Here is a 24,266-nt window from a genome sequence, read left to right as displayed (position 1 = left end):
TATTGGTCACATATTATCTAAAATATCTTGTAAGATAATATGCAACCAAATAAATTGGTTTTGTGTAACACAGTGTACGCAACTGGAAAGTACCCTATGTTTGCAAGTCGTACGCTTCTGAGTCTAGAGATATACGATTTTGTCATATATCGAAAGTACTACGATTTTTTTTCTTGAATCGCAGAATTACAACACGCAATTAAATTTTTATCGTAAAATTTGCGGTGGGGAAAAGAAAAGAGGAAAAGTCACACACGTGTATATGTAATACTACTATATAGCGCGTAAAGGAATTTTTGCTATAAAAGAGAGTGAAAGAAGACTGAAGGATAGAAGATGAACGGTAATTGGCTCACTAGAAAAAAGTGTTCTATGATCGCAATGCGCAAGCGTGGCGACAAAATATAAACATAGACTAAGTTTACACAGCAGCTTAAAACCGATTTAGTAACTACTGTAGTTAGTGAACTCTTGAATCTAATTTAAATATATTTCTAGATCTAAAAGAATATACCAATCGGATGCGAGAGTTTACTTACTACGATAATTACTAAATCGGTTTTAAGTTGCCGTGTAAACTTAGTCATATATACATGTAAACAGCGACGTCTTTTCGACGTCAATCGACAAATCATTTCTCACTGGAAATGTATTAAAGAAACTGAGTAATTAATAATAAATAAGAAAAATAAATATGGAAAGTGTCTATAACGTTTTGTGTGTGTGTGTGTGTGTGTGTGTGTGTGTGTGTGTGTGTGTGTGAGGTTAGTTCGGTAAGGCGTCAGTTCTAGACGCCTTATCGAAGGCACACTACTAGACGATAGCCGTTGGAATGAGCGAAATACAAGAGTGAGATAAAAAGAGAGAGAGAATACTCGAGTGATGTTTCCGAACGCAGCCTTAGGAACCATGTTTAGTGATTTGTGCTTTCACGTATAGAGTTATTTGATTACGTGAACAATGAAAAAGTTCACGTAAAATCGATAGAGCGAAAAGTGAAAAGTGAAAAGATTCGCTCGAAGTTACGTGATTGCTGCCCTGAGCATCATTTTATCTTTCTCAAATAGTAGACACGTCAAAATAACGTCAAAAATTGGTCATAACTGGTCGATTAACGTTAAGTGACTAAATAACGTCATAATAGATGTCTTTAAGACGTCTTTTTGGTGATGTCTTAATGACGTTTCTGTACAACGTCTTAATAACGTTATTGACGTTTCACGCATATGCGCGCATTTATCTATAGTTCGTGTTACGTATATTGTAGACAACGCGCGCATAATGCGTGAAACTGAACGCAACCTATATGTCGATGGACACAAGTTGTTATATGCTTTTAGATGGGTGTATATCAGTTGGACACGGGGCAATTGGACACAGTCCAATCACAAGTCGCTGTTCCAAGGGACCCTACAAATGTCTCTAATCACACGATGCTGTGATTGGCTGTGTCCAAATACACCGTATCCAAAAAAAAGCTTACGGCTACCATACCTATTGAAGATAGGGACTAAACCGACGGCATACGGCGTTTGTTTTTTTACGTTGAATCTGATGAGATTCAGTGACATACTAGAAATGCTTTATTCTGATTAATATATTTCTACTATATCACTGAATTTCACTATATCCAACTTGTTTTTATGTTGGTAAAAATAAATTAGATCTAGTGGGATCGCGCGGAAAAGTTTGTTCCGCAAATGGTATATGCGTTTATTCATCTATAATGGGTGCTTTCCATTTAATAACATAAGTCGGCAAGAATCATCTTATCTTAGGCCGATATTCATAGTCGAATCTTATATTTAAGACCGCTTAAGTTTATCTTCAGATGATGTACGGGTTATTTCATTGGCTACGGAGTATCTAAAGATGAACTTAAGCAATTTTAAATATAAGATCTGACTATGAATACCAGCCTTAGTTACTCATTGAATATGGAACAAAGACAGAATGGGTGCTTTCCAATTGCAATATCCCTAGTATTAAATGTTCGGTATAAACATACTATATGAGATTAAACTTATTAATAACTAACATTTTTTGAAAATCAACTACCTAATGCTCACGTTATCTGCTATGCTACTCTAGCTAACTCTAACTAATAGCGTGTTCGACTGGCTCTGGGTTAATCGCTCCGAGAGCGATTAATGACGTTATAAGTCTCTACTAGCCAATCATAAAGCTTATAAGTACTTATTTGACCAATAAACGTAGGCTGAATAACCCAGAGTGGGTTAACCCAGAGCCAGTCGAACATGTAATAACTTTACTCGAGCATCGGAAAGCAGTACTGAGTTGTCTTGAACCATGAAGATACTAGATAGTTGTGCCTATTACATTTTTCGATCCTAGTGGAACTAACTCGTACTCGATTTAGGCTGCGTACCGAAATTCACTTTCAGTACTGAAAATCTATAATTTATGTCACGTATGCTATAGAATTTGAGCACTGGCAGTGAATTTCGGAACGCAGCCTTAACATAACACCCAATATTATACATCCGTACTCAGCTCGAAAGCTACTAGTCGGCTGTGTAAACTAGTGTTTTTTAGTGACAATTAAAGTGAATAAGCGTAGCGGCTTAAAAAAAGACTGGCATTTGCAACGTGAAGTAGATAATATCTTTTTTAATATTTAGATTTTATTATTTATTATTAAAAAATACCAAAATATAAGCACAGTTGAAAAATAATCCTAACCTTACCCGACATACGTATACACTTTGTTCCAATTGAATCGTGCACAACGTTACACTTTGTGCATTTCTGTGTACATATGTGTCAAGATGTCTTAAGCAATTGGAAAGCACCCAATGATGCTTGTGCCGACTTGTGTTATTAAATAAAAAGCACCCAATATATGTTACGTAAACTATAAATATATAGCACACATTGCTTAAATGCAGCGATAGTGTATCCGATTCTTACTAGAATCGATTATTCCGTTCGATATATCGGTTTACCGATAAGACTGAGTTTTCACTGAGCGCGTCACGCGTCGCGTCGTTTGCCTGCGTCATGAATTAACCAATCAAATCGTTCCATTGGAACAAGTGCGTCGTGCGTCGCGTCATCCCAATTAAAGGATTTGATTGGTTAACTCGTGACGCAGGCAGACAACGCGACGCGTGACGCGCTCAGTGGGAACTCAGCCATAATCGGTGAGTTCCAATTAAATTACTAGAGTCATAATCGATTATTTCTTATCGATGTCTCATCTCTATCTCGAAAAGCGCTCTGTCTTTGTCAAATACAGTCTGAACCAAAAGCTAAGTCGGTTGATTTCTAAACATAAGATGAATCTCCGAATTAGGAACCATCTTTGCTTTGTTTTTCTTAATAAGTCGATAAGTGAATACTAATAAATTAGAAAAAAAATATATATTTTTTTTATAACTTAAACTTTCGTTCATAAGCTTAACCTTGATAGCCAAACGTGCCAAAAGCAAATTTCGGCAAAGTGTTCTGCACGTTTTGTCAACAGAATAGCGACAAAATTGTAGTACAATTTGCTATATCAAGTGATGTCGGCAAAATATGCGACAAATATATACAATATTGCGACACGACCTGTTAGCAAGCGTGATAACAAACTGCTGGCAAAAATTGGATAAGCTATCATTAGTAGTATGACAGCATATTAACGGGAGCGGTGCACTTGGACACGGTGCATTTGGACACAGCCAATCACAGCACCGTGTGATTAGAGACATTTGTAGGGTCCCTTGGAACAGCGACTTATGATTGGACTGTGTCCAATTGTCCCGTGTCCAACTGATATACACCCCATATTAACAGCAGAAACTGAGCAAATCGTGTCGAGCAATGTGTGATAGTAAATTTGCAGCAAACAGCGAGCAAGATGGGCCGAGCAACGCGTGACAGCAAATTTACGGCAAAAAGCGAGTAAGACGTGCTGAGCAACGTGTGACGGCAAATTTGCGGCAAAAATCGAGTAAGATGTGAGGAGCAACATATCCACACGCTATGCAATATTGCAGAAATATTACAACCTAGATAACCAAGCGTAATTTAGCATATCAAGCAAACAAATTGCATGTTTTACTGAGTAGTTGATATTTGGTTGTCATCATCATAAGCGATGGGCTACCAAATTCAGCAACATAAGTGGTAATATATGTAATTAATTGATGAAATTTTAAGAGCAAACGATCAGCAACAATAGTACGGAAGGTGGCAAACAACATGATGGCAACATGACAAGAACTGATGACTTGTCTTTGCGTCAATAATATTTTGATGGTAACGTGACAACAACAACAGAAATGGAAATTTTTTCCTTGATTTGCTTTTTATTTGCTTTCAATCGTTGAAGTTTCTAAATTACATGTTTTTGCCGACAAAGTGTGAACGATAAGTAATTTTCATATATTTACAACAATTTGTCAATAAGAAACACACTGTACACGAATTTAAAAAATAATTTTTTTTAATTTGGCAATCTTATATGTTATATGACTATTATTTGGTGTTCGCTAGGTATGTTATAACATACTCTGAACACTACCCAGATAAAAAAATGTGTTCATTCTGAGCTCATATTGTATTCATGTATTTTCAAGCATGAGGACAAGAATAAACACCGATGCGGACTCAAATGCGCCTCAGAATATAGACATGTTATGATGTCACAAAAATACTTCATTTAATAATAATAATCAACATCATGTCAAGAATTTGCAACATAATTTGTACATCATTTGTGTGCATTTGGTGCTCATGTCATGAGATCACATAATGATCTTTAAAAAAGTATCAAATTAGAGTCATAGTATGAAGTCATAGTATGAAGTCACATTGTGATGAAACATGATCATTACTCATTTCTATCTGGGTATTACAGTATATTATTAAGGCTGGTTTACAATAAGTCGCAAACAACATTGCGGGTTACAAGTCTCAAGAAATAGACCAATCACAGTCGCATGTGAGGTAAATAATTATTGTCATTAGTTAATTTCTCGCAACCCGCAACCCGCGACGCTGTAGACCGGCTTTTGCGACTTATTATGCAATATGCGACTGTTAATTTCTTGAGATTTGCAACCCGCAATAAGTTTGCGACTTATTGTAGACCGATCTTAATATTACACTGTAATACATAACATGGTAATATTTGTGAAATATTGTAGTAATATATCTCAGTCATATATCACCCAGTAAGCAAGGAACATTAAATTAACGTTTAGAAACGTTGACTTCATATGCATTGTTTGGACATTTTTTAATAATATTGCATTTATATTTTTCACATGTTATTTTGTGATATGATTTTTCTGAATGTTGTTAAAACTTTTTAAAAACATTACAAAAAATATATTTTTTAAATGTTACTTTAACATTTATTTGAAATTAATACAACATCTTAAAAATATTTATGCCGATTAAAATACTATGGTAACCGTATTTCAACATTATTGAAACTTCCAAATCGCGGTCAAAATATATTCATAATGATGTTTGATACAATATTAAACACTATATATTTGACAATATTACAGGTTCTTCAATATTATTGTAGTAACGTTGTATTAATGATTTCTTGTTTACTGGGCACATTCCAATATAATACAATATTACAGAAATATTACATAATGATATATCGTGTTATAATATATATACTAATACTATTGCGATATTATATTGCTATATATCGTAATGTAATATCTCAATAATATATCCTATATATTTCAATCCTACTGCAATATTAATACAACCTAAGTAGCACAGCAGTATCTGTAAAGCGCTCAGAAAGCGCTTTTGCAGGTGTTTTACTGTTATAAAAGCGCTATATGAGCGCTTTGCAAGTGCTTTATACTACTGGGTGCTTTTGTATTGTGGGAATATTACTGTAATATTTCTGCAATATTATACGCTGTGTGGGATCCCATTATTTTTAACGTTTTAAAAATGTTTTTTCAAATGTTTTTTAAATTGTAATATTTTGTAATGTCAACACCTAGATATATTTTACATAAATATTTTATGCATATATCTCTGACTTCTCTTTTATTATATGAAATATTTAAACTATAAATAGTTTATTTTTGTGGTTGTACTAAATAATATTGTAAGAAAATTATAATTAATATTTCGGCTGCGCGCGCACATATAGAGATAATAAAAAACATTTAGTATCAGTTGAAGAAGTAGCGCAGTAGTCAAGGTGGTAAATTAGTAGGAACCTGGAGGTGTCTGAGGTCTCGAGTTCACGTCCGACCAGTCCTGAGTAAATTTTTAGGTGCAAAAAAGTGAGAAATCAGGTAAAAGAGATAAAATTCATTTGAAATCAACATAAGCTGACTAGTTGCAATCGTTTCTGCAAGATATATTTTTCAATATTTTTTTTAACCAGTGTCATATGTCATTGTTACGTCATTTTATGTAAAAAAATGACATTTAAAATGTAGTCATTATCTGGTTAATTTGAAGGATAAATGACGTAAATTTCACGTCATTATCACGGCTGTCTGCTACCTGGATATGTCACCATATTATACAAAATCACTGTAATATTAGATTAACATATAGATTATTGTATAGATTAACATATAGATTATTGTAATATTACTGTAATATTAATGAAATATTGTGGAAATATTTCATCCGCGGACTTTTCACATTGCAAAAATATTTCTGCAATATTACTGATATATTGCTTGTAATATTACAGCAATATTGTAAGATTACTACAATATTGATGCAATATTACATTGTTGTGAGAGTATGACGGCAAATTGACGGCAAAAACCGAACAAGTCGTGCCAAATCTCATGTAACATATGAAGGCCATACGAAATGTCTTTGTTAGTGAAGTTGAAGTGGAGTAACATATAGGACGACACAGATTTGAAGAACCAAAGATCTCGAGTTTAAATCCAATGTGGGTAATGAATTTTTTCCAAGACAATATACACTGAGATACTTAAGTTCTGCATGATTAGGAAGAGTTCCAACAATAAAAAACACTGGTGTTATCTCTAAAAGACATAAACAGCATTTCATAGAACTAAAAACTTTAACTAGAACAGTCTATCTATTGCACAGATGTCTACTAAACTAGATTCCTAACAAGGGCTTCGAACGTGTGTCGCGTAAGGCTTCCGGTTGCATGCGAGAAAATAGCGGTGGCGGTGTATGTGAATCAAATAGGCGCATGCGCTTAAAGTTTACTCAGTACTGGGATCCTATTCCGTAACCACTTACCGACAATTGTCGAATCTGTAGACGTAGTTGCACTGCTTTTTTATACCATAGAAAAGCTGCGCAACGATGTCTATCGATCTGACAATTGTCGATAAGTGGTTACGGAATAGGGTCCCTAGTCGGACGCGAACTCGAGACCTCATACATCTTCAGGTTCCTAGTTTACCACTTTGGCTACTGTGCTGTTTCTTCAAATGATACTGAAGTGTTTTTTATTATCCCCATATGCAGTCAAAGCACTAATTATAATTTTCTTATATTATTTGGTATAACCACAAAAATAAACTATTTAGAACTATTAGAACTTATACCCTACTGAAAAATTTCTGTTGAGAAAACAATAGAATTCCCAATTCAATTCTCAGTTGAATTCTCAAATGCCGTTTCCGCAAAAATTCGCATGTAAAATCTCAATTGAGATATTTGTATCTGATGGAAATAATTTATTGAAAATATAATAAACTTTTGCTGAAATGCTTTTGAAAAGCATTCACAATTTTGACCCAATTTCATTAAAATTTCATTATAATTTCATTAATATTTCAGTAATATTTCATAAAAAATGTAGAAAAATTTAGTGAAAAATCATTATTAATTAAAATAGATTGAGAAAAGTATAATAAAGTATTATTTTGTCTAAATAATAAAAAAAAACTATAATTTCATATTTGGTGTCGTTTTATTTATTCGTAAGATTTGCGTGGATTCGATCCCGTGTCACACGGCACCCAACATCCATCTTTAGATGACTATGTGTTGTTCAATGCCTAACCTCAACGATCGTACGGGAACTGGTGATGGCAATGCGCTGTAACGATATCGTGGTGGATTGTATTTACAGTATACTCTTATAGCGTTTAAAAATGTAATGACATATTTATCGGTAAATGTTTCAAAGGACGTAACAACAATCACAATGCAATTAATATTAATATTGATACAATGTTGTATAACTAATCAAACTTTAACATACAACGTGCTCGCAAAAGAGAGAGAATATTCCTTCTTTCTCTCTCTTTTGCGAGCACGTTGTGTTTAAATTTAATTAGTTATACAATATTGTATCAATATTAATCGCATTATGATTATTGTTATGTCCTTTGAAACATTTACCGACAAATATGTCATTACATTTTTAAACGCTATAAGAGTATACTGTAAATACAATCCACCACGATATCGTTACAGCGCATTGCCATCACCACCCTAATAGCACGCAATGTTCAGGGAACGTCCAGTGGATATACATAGAACATAAAATGTCCTCTGAATGTTTTCTGGATGTTCTCTGGACGTCTTTTCAACATGTGTGCTATTAGGGCAGTTCCCGTACGATCGTTGAGGTTAGGCATTGAACAGCACATAGTCATCTAAAGATGGGTGTGGTGTGACACGGGATCGAATCCACGCGAATCTTACGAATAAATGAAACGACACAAAATATGAAATTATAGTTTTTTTTATTTACTATTTAGACAAAATAATATTTCATTATATTTTTCTCAATCTATTTTAATTAATAATGATTTTTCACTGAATTTTTCTACATTTTTAATGAAATATTATTGAAATATTAATGAAATTATAATGAAATTTTAATAAAATTGGGTCAAAATTGTGAATGTTTTTCAAAAACATTTCAGCAAAAGTTCATTATATTTTCAATAAATTATTACCATCAGATACAAATATCTCAACTGAGATCTTTTGCATGCAATTTTTGCGCAAACGGCATTTGAGAATTCAATTGAGAATTCAACTGAGAATTGAATTGGGAATTCTATTGTTATCTCTACGAAAATTTTTCAGTAGGGTAATTATTTCATATAATAAAAGAGAAGTTAGAAATACAAGTATAAAATATTTATGTAAAATATATTTACCTAGATGTTGACATTACAATTTAAAAAATATTTAAAAAAACATTTTTAAAACGTTAAAAATAATAGGATAAGTTTTCTTTTTTTCATTAAAAAGACGTTTTTTCAACGTTTTTTAACGTTTAGAAAAATGTTTTGATTTTTAATATTTAATAAACGTTTATTTTAACATTTAGAACATATTTTTTAAATGTTAACATTTAGAAAAACATTTTTTAAATGTCAAAATAAATGTTTATTAAATATTAAAAAACAAAATATTTTCCAAACGTTAAGAAACATTATTTTAATAAAAAAAGAGAACTTATACCATTATTTTTAACGTTATAAAAATATATTTTTAAATATTTTTTTTTAAATAGTGTTTGTCCATTGAGTAAGAAAAATAACTAGTAAATAAGTAAAAAAATATTATATTCGTAATATTTTTTAAATATTGCTATAATATTGCTAAAGTAATATTTCAAATTAATCTCTTATAGCATAAAATTTTGAAGGGATATCTTGAGGACTTGTGTGGACATTTAGAAGTCTTCGGAATATTTTTAAGATATTCTGAGGACTTATACAGACATTTAGCAATCCTCTGGATGTCTTTGGGACATGTTTTAAATCTTGTGCTATGTGGGATGCCACTACAATATCTCTGCAACATTGCACTGCAATATACAATGTTGCAATGTTATTATTACATGAAAATATATCTATAAGAATAGTAAACTTATTTTTCGAAAAAGAAATTCGTCTATAACATGGTAAATTAAACGTTATCATAATGTCATTTTGCAAAGTCATTTTGACGTCTTAAAACATGACGTTAAATACACGTCCTTAAAGAACAAATGACGTTACTAACCAATAGTGGTAACATATTGACGTCAAAATAACGATAGCTTGCTGCCTGGGGACGTTCCTTACACGTCCCTTGGATAAAGTTTGTTGATAATTGTCTTTTTTCTTATGAACATAATTTCTTACTTTACATGTAAATAATGTTAATATATATGTAAATTGTCTGTGTTAGATATATGTTAATAAAGGAAATCAATACATTTTAATAAAGGAAATCAATACATTTTATCAATAATAATTAACGTTGTTTCGAGTTAAAGTAGAACATTCTACAGATGTTATGAGGATGTCTGATATAATTTGTGGCAAAGAAATATGTCCTCAGGTAATCCTATAGATTATGTTTCAGTTGGATCAAACTGGGACATTCTGATCAAATTAGGATATCCTACGAAGATCTATTGCTATGTGGGGAAGGCTTTCTCCGACATTAAATCTGCCCTATTGAAAAATTTCTGTTGAGATAACAATAGAATTCCCAATTCAATTCTCAGTTAAATTCTCAAATGCGGTTTCCGCAAAAATTTGCATGTAAGATCTCAATTGAGATATTTGTATCTGATGGAAATAATTTATTGAAAATATAATGAACTTTTGCTGAAATGCTTTTGAAAAGCATTCACAATTTTGACCCAATTTTATTAAAATTTTATTATAATTTCATTAATATTTCGATAATATTTTATTAAAAATATAGAAAAATTCAATGAAAAATCATTATTAATTAAAATAGATTGAGAAAAGCATAATAAAGTATTATTTTGTTTAAATAATAAAAAAACTGTCACTTTATATTTTGTGTCATTTCATTTATTCGTAAGATTCGCGTGAATTTGATTCAGTGTCGCACGCTACTAACGTTACCGAGTTTTTCTATCTTTATCGCTCCTTAGGCTACGTTTAGATTCCTCATCCGGGTACACTCTATTACTAGAAACACTATAATATATGTAACATATACTATAGTACTTCTAATATTAGAGTGCACCCAGGTAGGGAATCTGAACGCACCCTTAGATGTACAACAAAGATAGAATGACACGGTAGCGTTGAATAGCGCTAATAGCGAGTTCCCCGAACGCACCTTTTAAAGTTATAATAGTAGTCCATATTTGAACTCTTCTTATAAACAGTGCAAATTTTTTTCTTTTCGGAAAAGTATGAATAATTAAAACTCTAATTATTCAAAAAATATTCCATTTCTTTACAAGCATTGAAGGAAATATCCTAATCGTTTGATAACACGTATATTCGTTCACAATAATTGTAAACATTTTAAGATATGAAGAAAAAAGATTATATTTGGACTTTTTCCTATACGGTATAATCTATAAGACGAAGTTCAGCCTTCTGATAATGTCGCGTTCTTTCTCTCCATAATCAACGGCAGACATCGGCAAGTGTATCTAACCGACTGTCGGTAGTCAGGTCTTCGGCCTTCACCATCGATAGTCTGATACAGACTTAAGGATGTATCTGAGATACAATCGGTGACAAAAGTGTTTGAAAAACGAAAAATTTTAATATCTGCTTCAAACGTGTTGTAAACCTAGTGATAAGTGATATGAATAGTGGCTAACATATTTCTTATTTAAAAAGTTATTTTTTACTTTCTCAACAGTTTATTACTTTTATTTGCTTTTTTCAACTTTCTATAATAAAACTTTTGGCAAGAAAAATGCCTTGAATTCAACTTTAGAATATTAAATTTCGTATTTATTTAACATCAACATCCATCAGTGCAAAGAAAATAAAAATAATTGGAATAAGTTAAAACAAGTAAATATGCATTGTCTGAACAATAACTATCAGTATTACTTGTTGTTATTATAAATATTTAATGAAAAAAGTCAAACGTAGTAACAGCGTACCATGTAGTTTGTGGCTTGTACGTTGGCAGTAATGCACTATGCAGGCAGGTTAGATGAAAAAGCCTCAAATTTCACACTTATCCTATTGTTCATCGAAATTATTTAATTTGTATTCTTGTCTTCTGCATGAAACAATGCAGACAAAACAAGAATTTACGACGTAACTTTATTATACTTTATTATATTGATTTATAGGTTATTTGTTTGATACACCAGCTGATTGCAACGTTGCCGCATTTCCACAGTCCAGTTACTAACTTCTTACGACAATCGCAAAATTGTCACAAATAAAAATTAATTTCTCTGAAACCGTGTTGCAAAATTAATCAAATTTTGCAAATAATTCCGATAATTCAGGATATATGTATAAAAATACTTAAATTTTTGGTACTATTTTTTCTATACGTTTTTACTCACTACATTCAGGAAAGTTGCTTTTGCTGTAAGAATACATGTAAAATTAACATAATAATTACTTTTCAACGGTTTAGTGAATCGATTTGAGATTTTTTTCAATATATTATAGATAATTAAAGAAAAGTTACCAAAGTTTTATCAAATTGGTACTATTTTTATATAGCTCAGGTACTTAATGCTCTTCGTATTATCTGATCTTCTACCGCGATAGAACTTAACATGGCACTATGAATCAGCCATAACCGTCAAACCTTGATCAAGTGGGGATAATCCGACAGCCATGGAGAGGGGAACGCTGGTGGGGAGACCGGGTGCACAGTGTCGGTTCTGCAGAGAACTTTGGAGTATACAGGGTTAGCAGCCCCGACAACGCGGAGCTTTCACGTGGTGTGGACTCGTCTCGACTGCACTGCGTGCATACCTTCGTGCGGCTCGCACAGACCGCACGGACATCAGTATACTTCGAGAGTTGCTCCGAGTCGGTCGACGACCGCGCTTCTCGCTCCGCTCAACTTCACGCATAAAACAAAACTCTCTTCAGTTCGAGATCGTCCGCAGACGTGTGTGATATTTTTGTTTAATTTTTGTTTCCTCTTAATTGAGGCAAGAGAGCAGGATAGTGCGGCAAGCAACACGACCGGGATCGCGCCATTCGTGATCGTCGCATCGCTCCTTCGACGGCCTGCCCGCTCATGTGATTGGTGACGATGATCATGAGCGGTTAGTCGTTGCGTTTCATTCGCCTGTTTGCTCGCTCGTGCACGTGTTATCCTCAGTGAGATCGATAACGGACATACCGGCGGTTCCCGCCGACGACGACGACGACAACGGCGGCAGCGGCGGCGGCGGCGATATCGACTTTCCGCTCACCCGCTCCGCTGCACTCCGTTACATTACATTACGTTACGTTACGTCGCTGGAGCGGCGTCGCGACGCTGTAAACAACTACCGATTCATCACGGGAGCCCGGCGGGCGAATACGTTTGTTTACTACGGCGTGGTTGCAGTCAGTCCATACGACCGTCATTCGTTCTACTTTCGATTCGCGTTACGTCGGATCGTCGGGCGCGCGCGAATGCGAGATCGCAGCGACGTGTTAGGTGATTAGATTGTCACTGTATTCACTCGCTCATTCGCTCGACGGGCGGCGGGAGATCACGTTCGACCGTGAGGACGCAGCGAGAGACAACCGTAATCGGATATAAGGCACGTTTGTGCGGGGGGCATCGGGCGGCGAGAGGTGCGCGTGAGCCTCTCGCTCCTTTTATCGGCGAACGATGGAGGACAATGGTCAAGGGAACCCGGGCAGCAGCACGGTGCTCGAGGAGATCTTCTATGTGACGTCCAAGCGGAACACGTACTACAAGGTGCGCCTGACGGAGAAAGGTCTGAGCCTGCACAAGGAGCACAACGGCGCGACCAAGAGCGAGACAATCGCCTTAGGCGACATCATTGGCTGCAGGTGCATGCGCTCGAAGCGCAGGAACGCGGGAAGCTGCGCCTGCCGACCGGGCGCGTCCAAGTCGCAGGTGAAGCTGGTGGAGTCGTCGGCGGAGACCTATCAGGCGTATTACGACGAGCTCGACACGTCCGCTTACCTCTACATATACGCGTACGCGTTGAAGAAGACGCGCGTTAAGGGCGGCCTGAGGCGCGAACGCACCACCATCACGCTGCGTTTCCGCAGCTTCGACAAGTATGAGGACAATTTACGTGAGGCGAGCAGGTGGCGGCTGGCGATCAAGTGCCTGGTCGCCAATGCACCCGTGCCCAAGAACCTCATGAGTCCCAGCCATGGCAATCTTGACGCGTTGATGGGGGGTGAGTCAGTGTGTATATCTATGTTTGCGATTCAAATGCTTATTTCTCGGAAAAAATGTTGCCAGATAGACATATCTCGGCATAGTGTCTGCCAAGTCATTAGCGCGCGAAGTTGCGTACTCATACAAGCTTCATTAATAGGTCTGTTCGTTTTCGAAGAACTTCTGAATTATACTAATGCTATAAGTTAGAGTGAAAGAAAGTATATTCGTTTCATTCTGCCCGTTTCTACTAACTTTGGTTCATTTAACCAGCTGGTTATTCCAACGGAATTGACTAATCGCATCTGCCAGTTCTGACTAACGAGAAGTGCGATTGATCAATTCAGTTGAAACAATCAGCCGGTTAAGTTAACTAAAGTTGATAGAAATTGACATTATTGCACTAATTGAGAAGTTCTTCGAAAACGAATAGATCTAATGCACCAACATTTACTAGATGAAAAATTATTAGATATTTTGGACTGTATTTTTCTACATATGTACTCATCATGTGTGTCAAGCATCCGAGGAATCGGGGACGATTCAAAGCAAACGCAATAGTCAGTTTGAGGTTTAGTTCGCGTAAGTTGTTGTTTTCTGTCCGCTCATGCGTTACGCATAATTACGTAGCAGAAAAGGAAGTAATATACTTCCGTCTACAATATGCGAAGTAAGCTTGAGATAAGTTGGAGTAATAAAAATTTATTTCGCTTTATGTCTATATTCTAATTTTTTTTATACTAGAAGTTTCTCTTTTTTAATTTCTTCATTTTTCTTGTCCTTTATTTTCTTCTATTTCTTTTACTTCATTTTTTTTACTTAAAACGATAACTTCCGATGTAAAGGAGTTCGAATATAGACGTAAGCGAGATAAATTATTTTTATCTCTTAGTCAAACTTCTTATGCTAAACTTACTCTGCATATTGTAGACGGCCACTTGTTTTTATCAATCTCTTACTCTTTTTATAAGAGATCTTGGAAGATATTGCTCATATGTCAATATCCAGGTTTTTTAAATATATTTTTCTGCTGATTATCTGTAACGTACGAGTGAGCAAAACATTATCTTACGCGAATTAATACTGCAATTCTAAGCAAATATACGAGTAAGTCGTAAAATTCATAGTTTACGAATCAATTGTAGTGTTGGTAAAATTCACAAGCCATAACATTATTGACAACTCATTGACAACTTTTAGTCGTAAGATTTATGAGAAATCGTAGATATTTACGAGTTATCGTATGACATATGGTCTGCATAGAATAGATCTATTCATAGGTTCTTACGAGTCTTACGAGAATAAGTTACAAGTTTTACGATTTTGCCTAGAATTGCAGTATAAATCTGTCAAACAAACTGTTAAACAAACTGTCAAACTATCACGGTTGCTTCCGAACAATGTTCTCGATTTTTCGGATATTCGATATTATCATGATAAAGGCACGTATAGAAAAAAAGAATACGACTAAAATATTTAGTAATTCTATATTTAATAAATGTTTGGGCATTAATAATATTGCGTATATGTGTGTATAACAAAAATTTTTTTAGTATATAAAAGAAGTTATTTGAGATGTCATGAAAAATTATGGTAGCGATATGATAGACAATGTGGTAGCGATATTCTGATGCCATAAAAATTGCTTATCTTGCTGGAAAGAAGAATTAATTCGGAATTATTGTAGTAATAAAAAGTGAATGTTTTTATGGAAATTACGGAAATTAATAAATTTCTTAAAACAATATTTTTTGTAAATATGTGTTGTTGCTATTAATAGATTTACTTCTGAGATATTGTCCTCTAAAGTCAAAAAGAGACCCTAAAATATCCATTTTTAATTATTTTATTTCTTCGAAAATAAAAAATCCTCGTATATGTATCGCGCGATAGACAATGATACTATAAAATATTTGTACCTACTTTAAGATCAAAATTACGACCTGCAGTTTTAGCATCATCCATAAGGCGATTTTGCATTATCATTAATAACTCGAAAACAATTGAAATTTCGTTTTCCAAAAATATGTGTATTTTCTTTATTCTACTAATAATATGTGTTGTTACAATAGCATCACAGAGTACACATCAAATGTTTGCATGCTGTTTATCTATATAATCGACGAAGAAAAGATTACAAAGTTCTTTTTTCAACGAGTTTCGCAACGCATCAATGAGACAATTCGCTTCATAGAACAATGTTCATAGTTCGATCTTATATGTAAGATCGTCTTAAGTTTATCTTAAGATGTTGTAAAAGTCGATTCATTTCCTGTATAACGTTTTGAGATGAAATTAAGACGACTTTAAATATAAGTTTCTGCACATTTCCAGCTATGAATAACTATTCTAGTAATTGTTATAAGATACATTTCTTATTCAATTGGAGTTCTTGGTGACCGACAGGTCTATTCTGTAACTTTTCGTGTCACTATGTTAAGGAGATTTCTCATGCGTCAACCAAAGAAAGAGCGGATTGAAATGTTTTATGCAAAAACTGTTAATATCATCAATGAAAAGTTTTATTATTAGTAGAATAAAGAAAATACGCATATTTTTGGAAAACGAAATTTTAATTGTTTTCGAGTTATTAATGATAGTGCAAAATCGCCTTATAAATGATGCTAAAATTGCAGGTCATAATTTTGATCTTAGGTACAAGTATTTTATTTATAGTGTCATTGTCTATCGCGCGATATATACGAAAATTTTTTTATTTTCAAAGAAATAAAATAATTAAAAATGGATATTTTTGTCTCTTTTTTACTTTAGAGGACAATATATCAGGAGCAAATCTATTAATAGAAAATCGCTCTTATACGTAGAAAAAAATGTTTGTTTGAATCAACCAATTTCTGATGAAATATGAACAATTTAGAAGTTTCCATTGAAATTATCAGAATTTTGTTAATATTAATCAGAAATCTTGATAAATTTAAACTGAATTCTGATAATTTCTGATATAGCATAACATCTAAATTGGAATATGACATTTTATAAAAAAAGACGTCCCTGAAACGTTTTTAAAACGTCTTACGTCCCGATTTTAGACGTGTTGTGTGGATTCAACCGGAATTGTTCATATTTCATTTGAGATTGGTTAATCCAACCGAACTTTTTTTTTCGTCTATATAAAAGAACATCTATATAAAAGAATATTTCCGTCTACATAAGAGAATAATTAAAGAGTAATTTTCTTCCTCCAAATTAGAGTATGATTGTTTAATTATTTACCGAGAAAATCTAGGTTCGTTGAAACATGTTTAGAAGGAAACGCGTTTCAAGTTAGTGTATTCGGTTATCGTTGAGTTCCCGTATTCGTTCGACACAGTTTGGGATTATTTCTTTTTGCCACTTTTTTGACGTGTTGCCGATGAATGCCGTTTTTCTGTAGCTGTAGCGCATACTGCATACTGCATTGCGATATTTAGAAAAATCCTTCAGACCAATTCTCAGATTTATAAGTTCTAAAACTCTTATTAGAGAAAAAATTCCCTCATTGAAAATAATTGTGATCAAATAAAAAGCAACTTATATTGCAATTTTAAACAAAATCGTAAAACTCGTAACTTGTTCTCGTAAAACTCGTAAGAACTTATGAATTGATCTGCAATTCTATGCGGACCGTATGTTATACGATAACTCGTAAATATCTACGATTTCTCGTAAATTTTACGATTAACTAGAAGTTGACAGTAAAGTTACGGTTTGTGAATTTTACCAACATTACGATTGATTCGTAAGCTACGACTTTACGATTTACTCGTATATTTGCTTAGAATTGCTGCATTAGTAACTATGGCCAGAGGCTATATTCTGTACACGTGTACTGACAATTGTTGGTTCGGTATATGTCATTGCGTAGCTATTTTATGATATGATTATACTGGCGCAACGTTATCTAACACATACTGATCCGACAGTTGTCGGTAAACGTGTGCAGAATAGCACTCCAGAAGTCAAGGTGCTTCGAAGCTATCTTCTAAATCATCGAATTGAAACTTCGATTACGATTTTTGTCATTCTAGTCAGGAAACATCTATTCCGTCTATATCTATTTCCGAGTAATTACTAGAAAATGTCTATTTCTGAATGATTACTAGTCAAAAAACATTATCTATTTTCAAATTATTACTAGTCAGAAATAGTCTATCTGTCTATTTATTTCCGATTGGCTATAGAGGAAAGAAGTAATCCCAGGGATATTTTTTAGGAAGGGTCCTATTGTTGTAGCGTGGCAAGCGCGCTTACCGGAATTTAAACTATCTGCGGGACGCTTTCATAAATTCTCTTATATCTTCACCATTTGCACGAATATTATAAGGTTACATACGGCCGAACGATTTGAAAACGCTCAAAGTTTGAATTCTTCCGCTGATCACATTATTAACTTTATCAAGATGATCTTTCGACGGATGATTCTTCAAACTTTTACTTATATATGAAGCCCATTGCAAAAAGTTGAAAAACGTTGTTATTACTGTTTCCATGAAGTTAATTGTCTCTAATTGGCATTCTCGATTCCCAAAAAATCTCCGATACTATTCATATAAAATAAACAAAATTTAAACCTGTTAAAGAAGATAAACAAAACTAGTATTTGTTGTGATCGATTTTTAATAAAATTTTTAACATTCAAAGTTGATCAACTTTTCGCTAAAATTTTCTGTTTTGTTTATAAAACAAAAACTATGATAGATATCGAAGAGATCCTATGAGACTAGATAATCTTGCTAAGAATATTTATGCAAAACAACAGATCTAATAGTTCATGAAATATTTTGGGCACTAATTTTGAAAACAGCTTTGAAAAAAATACTTTTAAAATTTTAGGTAAAGTTTAGATATTGTTTATACGTTTAAAGTTTATATTCAATTTGTACAAAGTCATTGATTTCGAGTTCATATAATACGTCATTTTTAGAGAATTCAGCTTTATAGTTTTCTTTGAATTTCTTCCGATATCTTGCCTCTTTGATCTAATGTCGTGCGCCTAGAGACAACGAATTGATAAGCATTTATGCCCACTGATATATCCATAGACTGAATTACTTTTAATAATATATGTTTCTTTCGTTAAAAATATGTGATACTATATATGCAGCTATTTCCATAAACAATGTTGGCTCTACAATTGTATTCTTTCGGTGTGATTTTTCAAATGACGTTGTTCAAACTTTTATATTATTTTTCATTTTATTATTTTACACAAATTCACCAAACAACATTCTCTAATAAACTGCCCTTTGAAATCTTTGTATATTCTTTGCTTAATAGCATTGAGAACATCATTAATAGTTTATAATCACATTGCTTCTGCTATGCTTCATAGTCATCGTGTTTGAACATCTTATTTTTTTCATATCTTTTCTGAATTGTTTGCCTAAAAGTTCTACACCTTTGAACGAATTTCATCTTTTTATATTCAACATATAATTTTCATTATACTAATTCATTATACTTTCAGCTCGACATTTTAAGAACGACTAATTTAAACATTCTGTTCTTAGAAATTTTAGCTTGGAACTGTACTATCACACAAAAATAACCTTCTAATAAAATTTAAAAGAAAGTTATGAAGAAGGCTGAAAAAGTTTTTGATAAAATAATAGGGATAAAGTAAAATGTAGGAAAAACCGGAGCTATATCCCTGTTTAAAATATTTGATAGAAAATGATTGGATAAGATTGAAATGGATAGAATTCCTATATTGATTTATATGACTTATTATGCACCAAAGCTGTACAACATAGACTTTCTATATATTTTATATTTAATAATTATATTTTATGATACTATTCTTTTCAATAATCGTGAATATTGATGTTTGTATAATAAATTGATATTTCTGAATCATAGTACATATCGTATTATATATTTATTATTATTTTATAATAAACTACTTATAATATTCTTTCATAATAATTCTACTTATAAAACGGTCTACGTTATAAAATGGTCAGATAAAAATGAAAAGAATATCTACGTAGTTTAATCATATCTTATTATGCTACTCTTTTCCATCATATTAAATATGAAAGTTAGTATAATCAGTTTATATTTATCAATTATAAACAATACATGGTATATAAATTCACTTACGAAATTTCGTAAATGAGTTGTGAAATATGTGAATCAAAATCACCATAAAATATGACAGACAAATTTTCTATCATTTTCTATCCAATATTTTAAGCAAGAATGGCTCCAAGGATACGTTTGCTCATGTGCTTTTTAATATTTATTTTGAGAGAAATAGTGGATATAAAATCGCGAAATAGTTCTTTTAGAACATAAATACTTTTCTCCGAGTCTCATTAAAATTGAAATAATATTATAGTTAAAAAATAGAAAAAAAGAACTGATTTTCATTACTTTTATTACGTAATAGTATTTGTATTTTTTTCTGTACAACCAATATGACGTAAACTGTGCAGAAAAATATTAGAGTACTGTCGGTAAAGTTTTCAGCTTCCGCATCCTCTTAAGGGCCGGCAAAAGGGCCGTGAAGACTCTTGCGGAGACTCCAGAATTACTAATCAGGATACATATTTTATATGTCGCCTTTTTTATCTTGCGCTGTTGGGCAACAGAATCCAATACCAAGACAAAATAGCTATATCGCTGCATATTCGTTTTTTGGTTATTATAAAACAAAATATATGATTAACAGAGTCGCGTGGTGGGCATTAATACATAAAAGAAAATTGCCTCTATCATGTTTATATAGTCACAATAATTAGTTGCCTGAGAATTTGTAAAATATATTGAAATTCTAAAATATAGAACATCTAGCCCCGGCCTCCTCTACACGTTTGCACTGTTAAATATTGGAGGGTCAAATTTAAACCAATTTTTTGAGTTAAATAATATTTAGTTATTTTTAACTATCATGTGTGTCAAAACTTACTATTTTAACACAAAACGTGTGTTTAAAAAAACAACCACATCTAATCAACCCATTTAAAACAATATTAAGTCATTTTTTACTAAAACAAAGGTTACATTAACGTGCACATAATAAAAAATAAACTAAATTTTAGTCAAATTTAATACATTTCTTAAGTTAAATTATTTAACTCCGTTACATTAGTTAAATTAACGATATATTTAGTAGGAGCAGTGGCGACTTATAGGAATGGATAAAAATAACTCAAATTGAGTATAATTTGACACTACGGATTTAACAGTGTGCGTGCCAATCCATCACAGCTGGATTTATTCGAAATGTTATAATTCGGATATTTTTATGAGAGATTTAATTATAGCCTATAATTTGGAGGAAATTTTTTTGAAGGATGATACTGTCGAAAAATATTATTTTCAAAAAATCAAATTTTTGAATCTCTACGGATGTATATATGTCATAGAAAAACATATTCTTAATGGTTCATACAATAAAAATGTATAAAAAATCGTTTTTTATTAGAAGTATATGAGACAACTGCTTAATGTAACATACATTATTTTATAACGCATCACTCGCGAAGATGATGTTTGTATTGTTATCAGATTGTGTACATTTTATGTTATGAGTTAATTATTCTTTCGGCATATTCAGGAATATAATACACAAAGAATGTGAGAAGAAAGTAAGAAAAGATAATAATATTGTATATAAATCAGAACGAAACTTTTAAATTAATAATTGATAACTATTTCGATTGTGCGGTACATTGTTCGACAAACAGATATTTGCAAAAAAACATTAATATTGTTTGTTTTGGCTTCTGAGTTAGCGTTGCGCTTTTGGTCGGATTATTTATCATTAATTGAACATTAATAACGTACGTGTCAGAAAGTTACAGAGTAAGCCTTAATTGTATATGATTGATTATTCAATACCGGATGTATTCTGAAGTCCAAGGTAAAAGTGTTGTTTTCCTTCTACAGAATATATACTCGTTTGCACAACTGTTTGAACATATTTTTCCCGATAAAGTTAAGAGCGCATTAAATGATCACAATTGAAATTCACTACAGGGTTAGTAAAATTCCAAATTTTTTTTTATAACATGCATGATAGTGATAAAATCGGTATTTTCTGGAAAAATGGTAAAAACTAACTTTTCTATTAAAAATTATACAACATATATGTTAATTATATCATTCAAGCAGAAGTTGAAGCTTTTTAAAAATCATTCTTTTTTGAAAAAACTAGAAATATGAATAAAAGAACGTGATAGAAACCGTTAAATAAAAATGATCATCTTTCTGCGGATTTTATTAATTTCGTAATGCACTTACATAATTGTCTAGCTCTGCGTTAATTGTGAGGATGTATTCCAATTTAAACTCTATCTCCTCCCAAATCTATGACAGATTAGGAATCGATACAATAAATTAGTTTTTGTTACAAGATGTTGAATGATAAACATGAACCACAGATCTGCATTTGTAAAAATTTTTAATTCTATTATTATGTCTTTCTCATTACTTATTGTGTTTTTCTCATTAAAAATTAATATAAAATCTACTAGCATATCTCCAAAGCTTTTGTCTAAAAAAATATGTTTTATATATTAATTTAAATTAAAAAAGACTTTATTATTATATTAGTTCCGTTTTTCTAAGGATTAGTATGATTAATTAAAGCAAAAATATATTTCCACATAAAGCTGTATAAATATATAAATAAAGTTGTATAAAAAAATATATATTATTTATTTTTATAATTTTTGCTAATTGTATAAAATCTAGGACGGTAAAAACCGGAATTTACCACAATTTTTTCTATTCACTAGATTTTTTCGGCTAAACTTAACTACTCTTATAGGCTTACGTGGTAATCGGTTATAATAAGAAAGTGAGACAATACGCGATGAAAATATTGTATCTTTTATTGTTTTTACTTCTTATCTGACAGATAAGAAGTAAAAATACTTATATTTTTCTTGAATCTCTCATTGTAAATATAACGTGAAATGTCTCACATATTATCACTTCGATTTCTGTCATAACGGATTATCGCCTAGTTGAAAAAGAAGTGAAGTTTTCAATAGAAATTTCCAATAAGTTGGAAAGAAGCGATCAAGACATATTTCTAGTAAATACATATTTCCAAATAAATACTTCCATGTTTCCTTATCGTTATCTTATGTATTAAATTTCTCGATAGCTTGCGGACAACTTCCGTTTTCTCCAACCTATCTTCGCGAAAGATATCTTGAGTGGTTTCTGGACGTTTACTTACAAGGAACACTAGCAACTAAAAAATTCAAAAAATTCTGTAACTTTGTGTGCAAGTAAAGTAGTTCGTCTGTAATACAAAACTATTTTTTGTTTGTGCGGAATTACAGTTTTAGGAGGTGAAACACCCTGAAAAAATCGATTTTTTTCTTTTGAAGTGAATATCGTCGAAACTATAAGAGATAGAAAAAATTTTCCAAAGTGAAAATTGAATGATTTCAAGAGTACTTTAGAATTATAATAAAAAATGTTTTAAAAATAGGGGTGGGGTTGGGAGAATATAATAAATAAACAATAAAAAAAATTTTTTTATTATAGTTCTAAAGTACTGTTTAAATCATTCAATTTTCACTTTGGAAAATTTTTTTTATCTTTTATAATTTCGACGATATTTGCTTCAAAAGTAAAAAAAACCCTTTTTTCAAAAGGGTGTTTCACTCTCTAAAACTATAATCCCGCACAAACAAAAAATAGTTTTGTGTTATGGATGAACTACTCTACTTGCACACAGAGTTTCAGAATTTTTTGAATTTTTGAGTTGCCTAGTATTCCTTGTTAGTACATTGCAGTGCGTATATTTATTGAAAGCTTGTCGCAAACTTCCCGCACGTTATCTTAACATCTAATTGTTCACTTCGTGTGTTGCCTTTGCAGGAAAGTGTTACTTGGTTGGTCAATAATAGATTACTATTGTTCAATAATTTTATTACTAATAAAGGTAATTATACCTATCGATTTCAATAATTTTAATATACAGGGTGAGTCATTTTAGTCTATGGATCCGAATATCTTCCAAATTACGGTATCTACAAAAAAATGGTTTAGATAAAAGTTGACCAGGACAGAGGGGGTCATTCAATTGTACCATTGGTTTTGACCTTGAGGTCAATTTTGAAGGTTACTTCAAGGTCACGATGGTTTTTTCTAATGGGACACCCTATTTTTGACTGCGGATTTCGAAAGAGCGGAAAATTTTACATCAAACTTGTCTTATGAAAAAATTGTTTTTGCGACCTTGGAAAGGT

The 24,266-nt window shown here is 32.4% G+C and overlaps 2 protein-coding genes across 3 annotated transcripts in view; one reads left to right on the top strand and one right to left on the bottom strand.

Annotated features, from left to right (window-relative positions):
• The window catches only part of LOC116850236 (protein sel-1 homolog 1), a 61,014-nt gene that overhangs the window by 10,180 nt on the left and 26,568 nt on the right, over positions 1–24,266 (bottom strand). The window lies entirely within an intron of this gene.
• The window catches only part of LOC116850238 (sphingosine kinase 1), a 79,990-nt gene continuing 68,277 nt past the window's right edge, over positions 12,554–24,266 (top strand). Inside the window, exon 1 of one of the 2 annotated variants that reach the window (XM_032828276.1) lies at positions 12,554–14,071. In XM_032828276.1, the coding sequence (XP_032684167.1) occupies positions 13,528–14,071 (544 nt within the window). In that variant the 5' untranslated portion in view covers positions 12,554–13,527. The remainder of the gene's footprint in view (positions 14,072–24,266) is intronic. The other variant, XM_032828275.1, reaches the window with a different exon arrangement.

Source organism: Odontomachus brunneus, unplaced genomic scaffold (genome assembly GCF_010583005.1).
Source record: "Odontomachus brunneus isolate Ranch 3 - 2012 unplaced genomic scaffold, Obru_v1 Obru_scaffold_138, whole genome shotgun sequence".
Taxonomy (NCBI): Eukaryota; Metazoa; Arthropoda; class Insecta; order Hymenoptera; family Formicidae; genus Odontomachus; species Odontomachus brunneus.
Note: the sequence above shows the minus strand (reverse complement) of the source record. Positions and strands in the feature narration are given on the sequence as shown.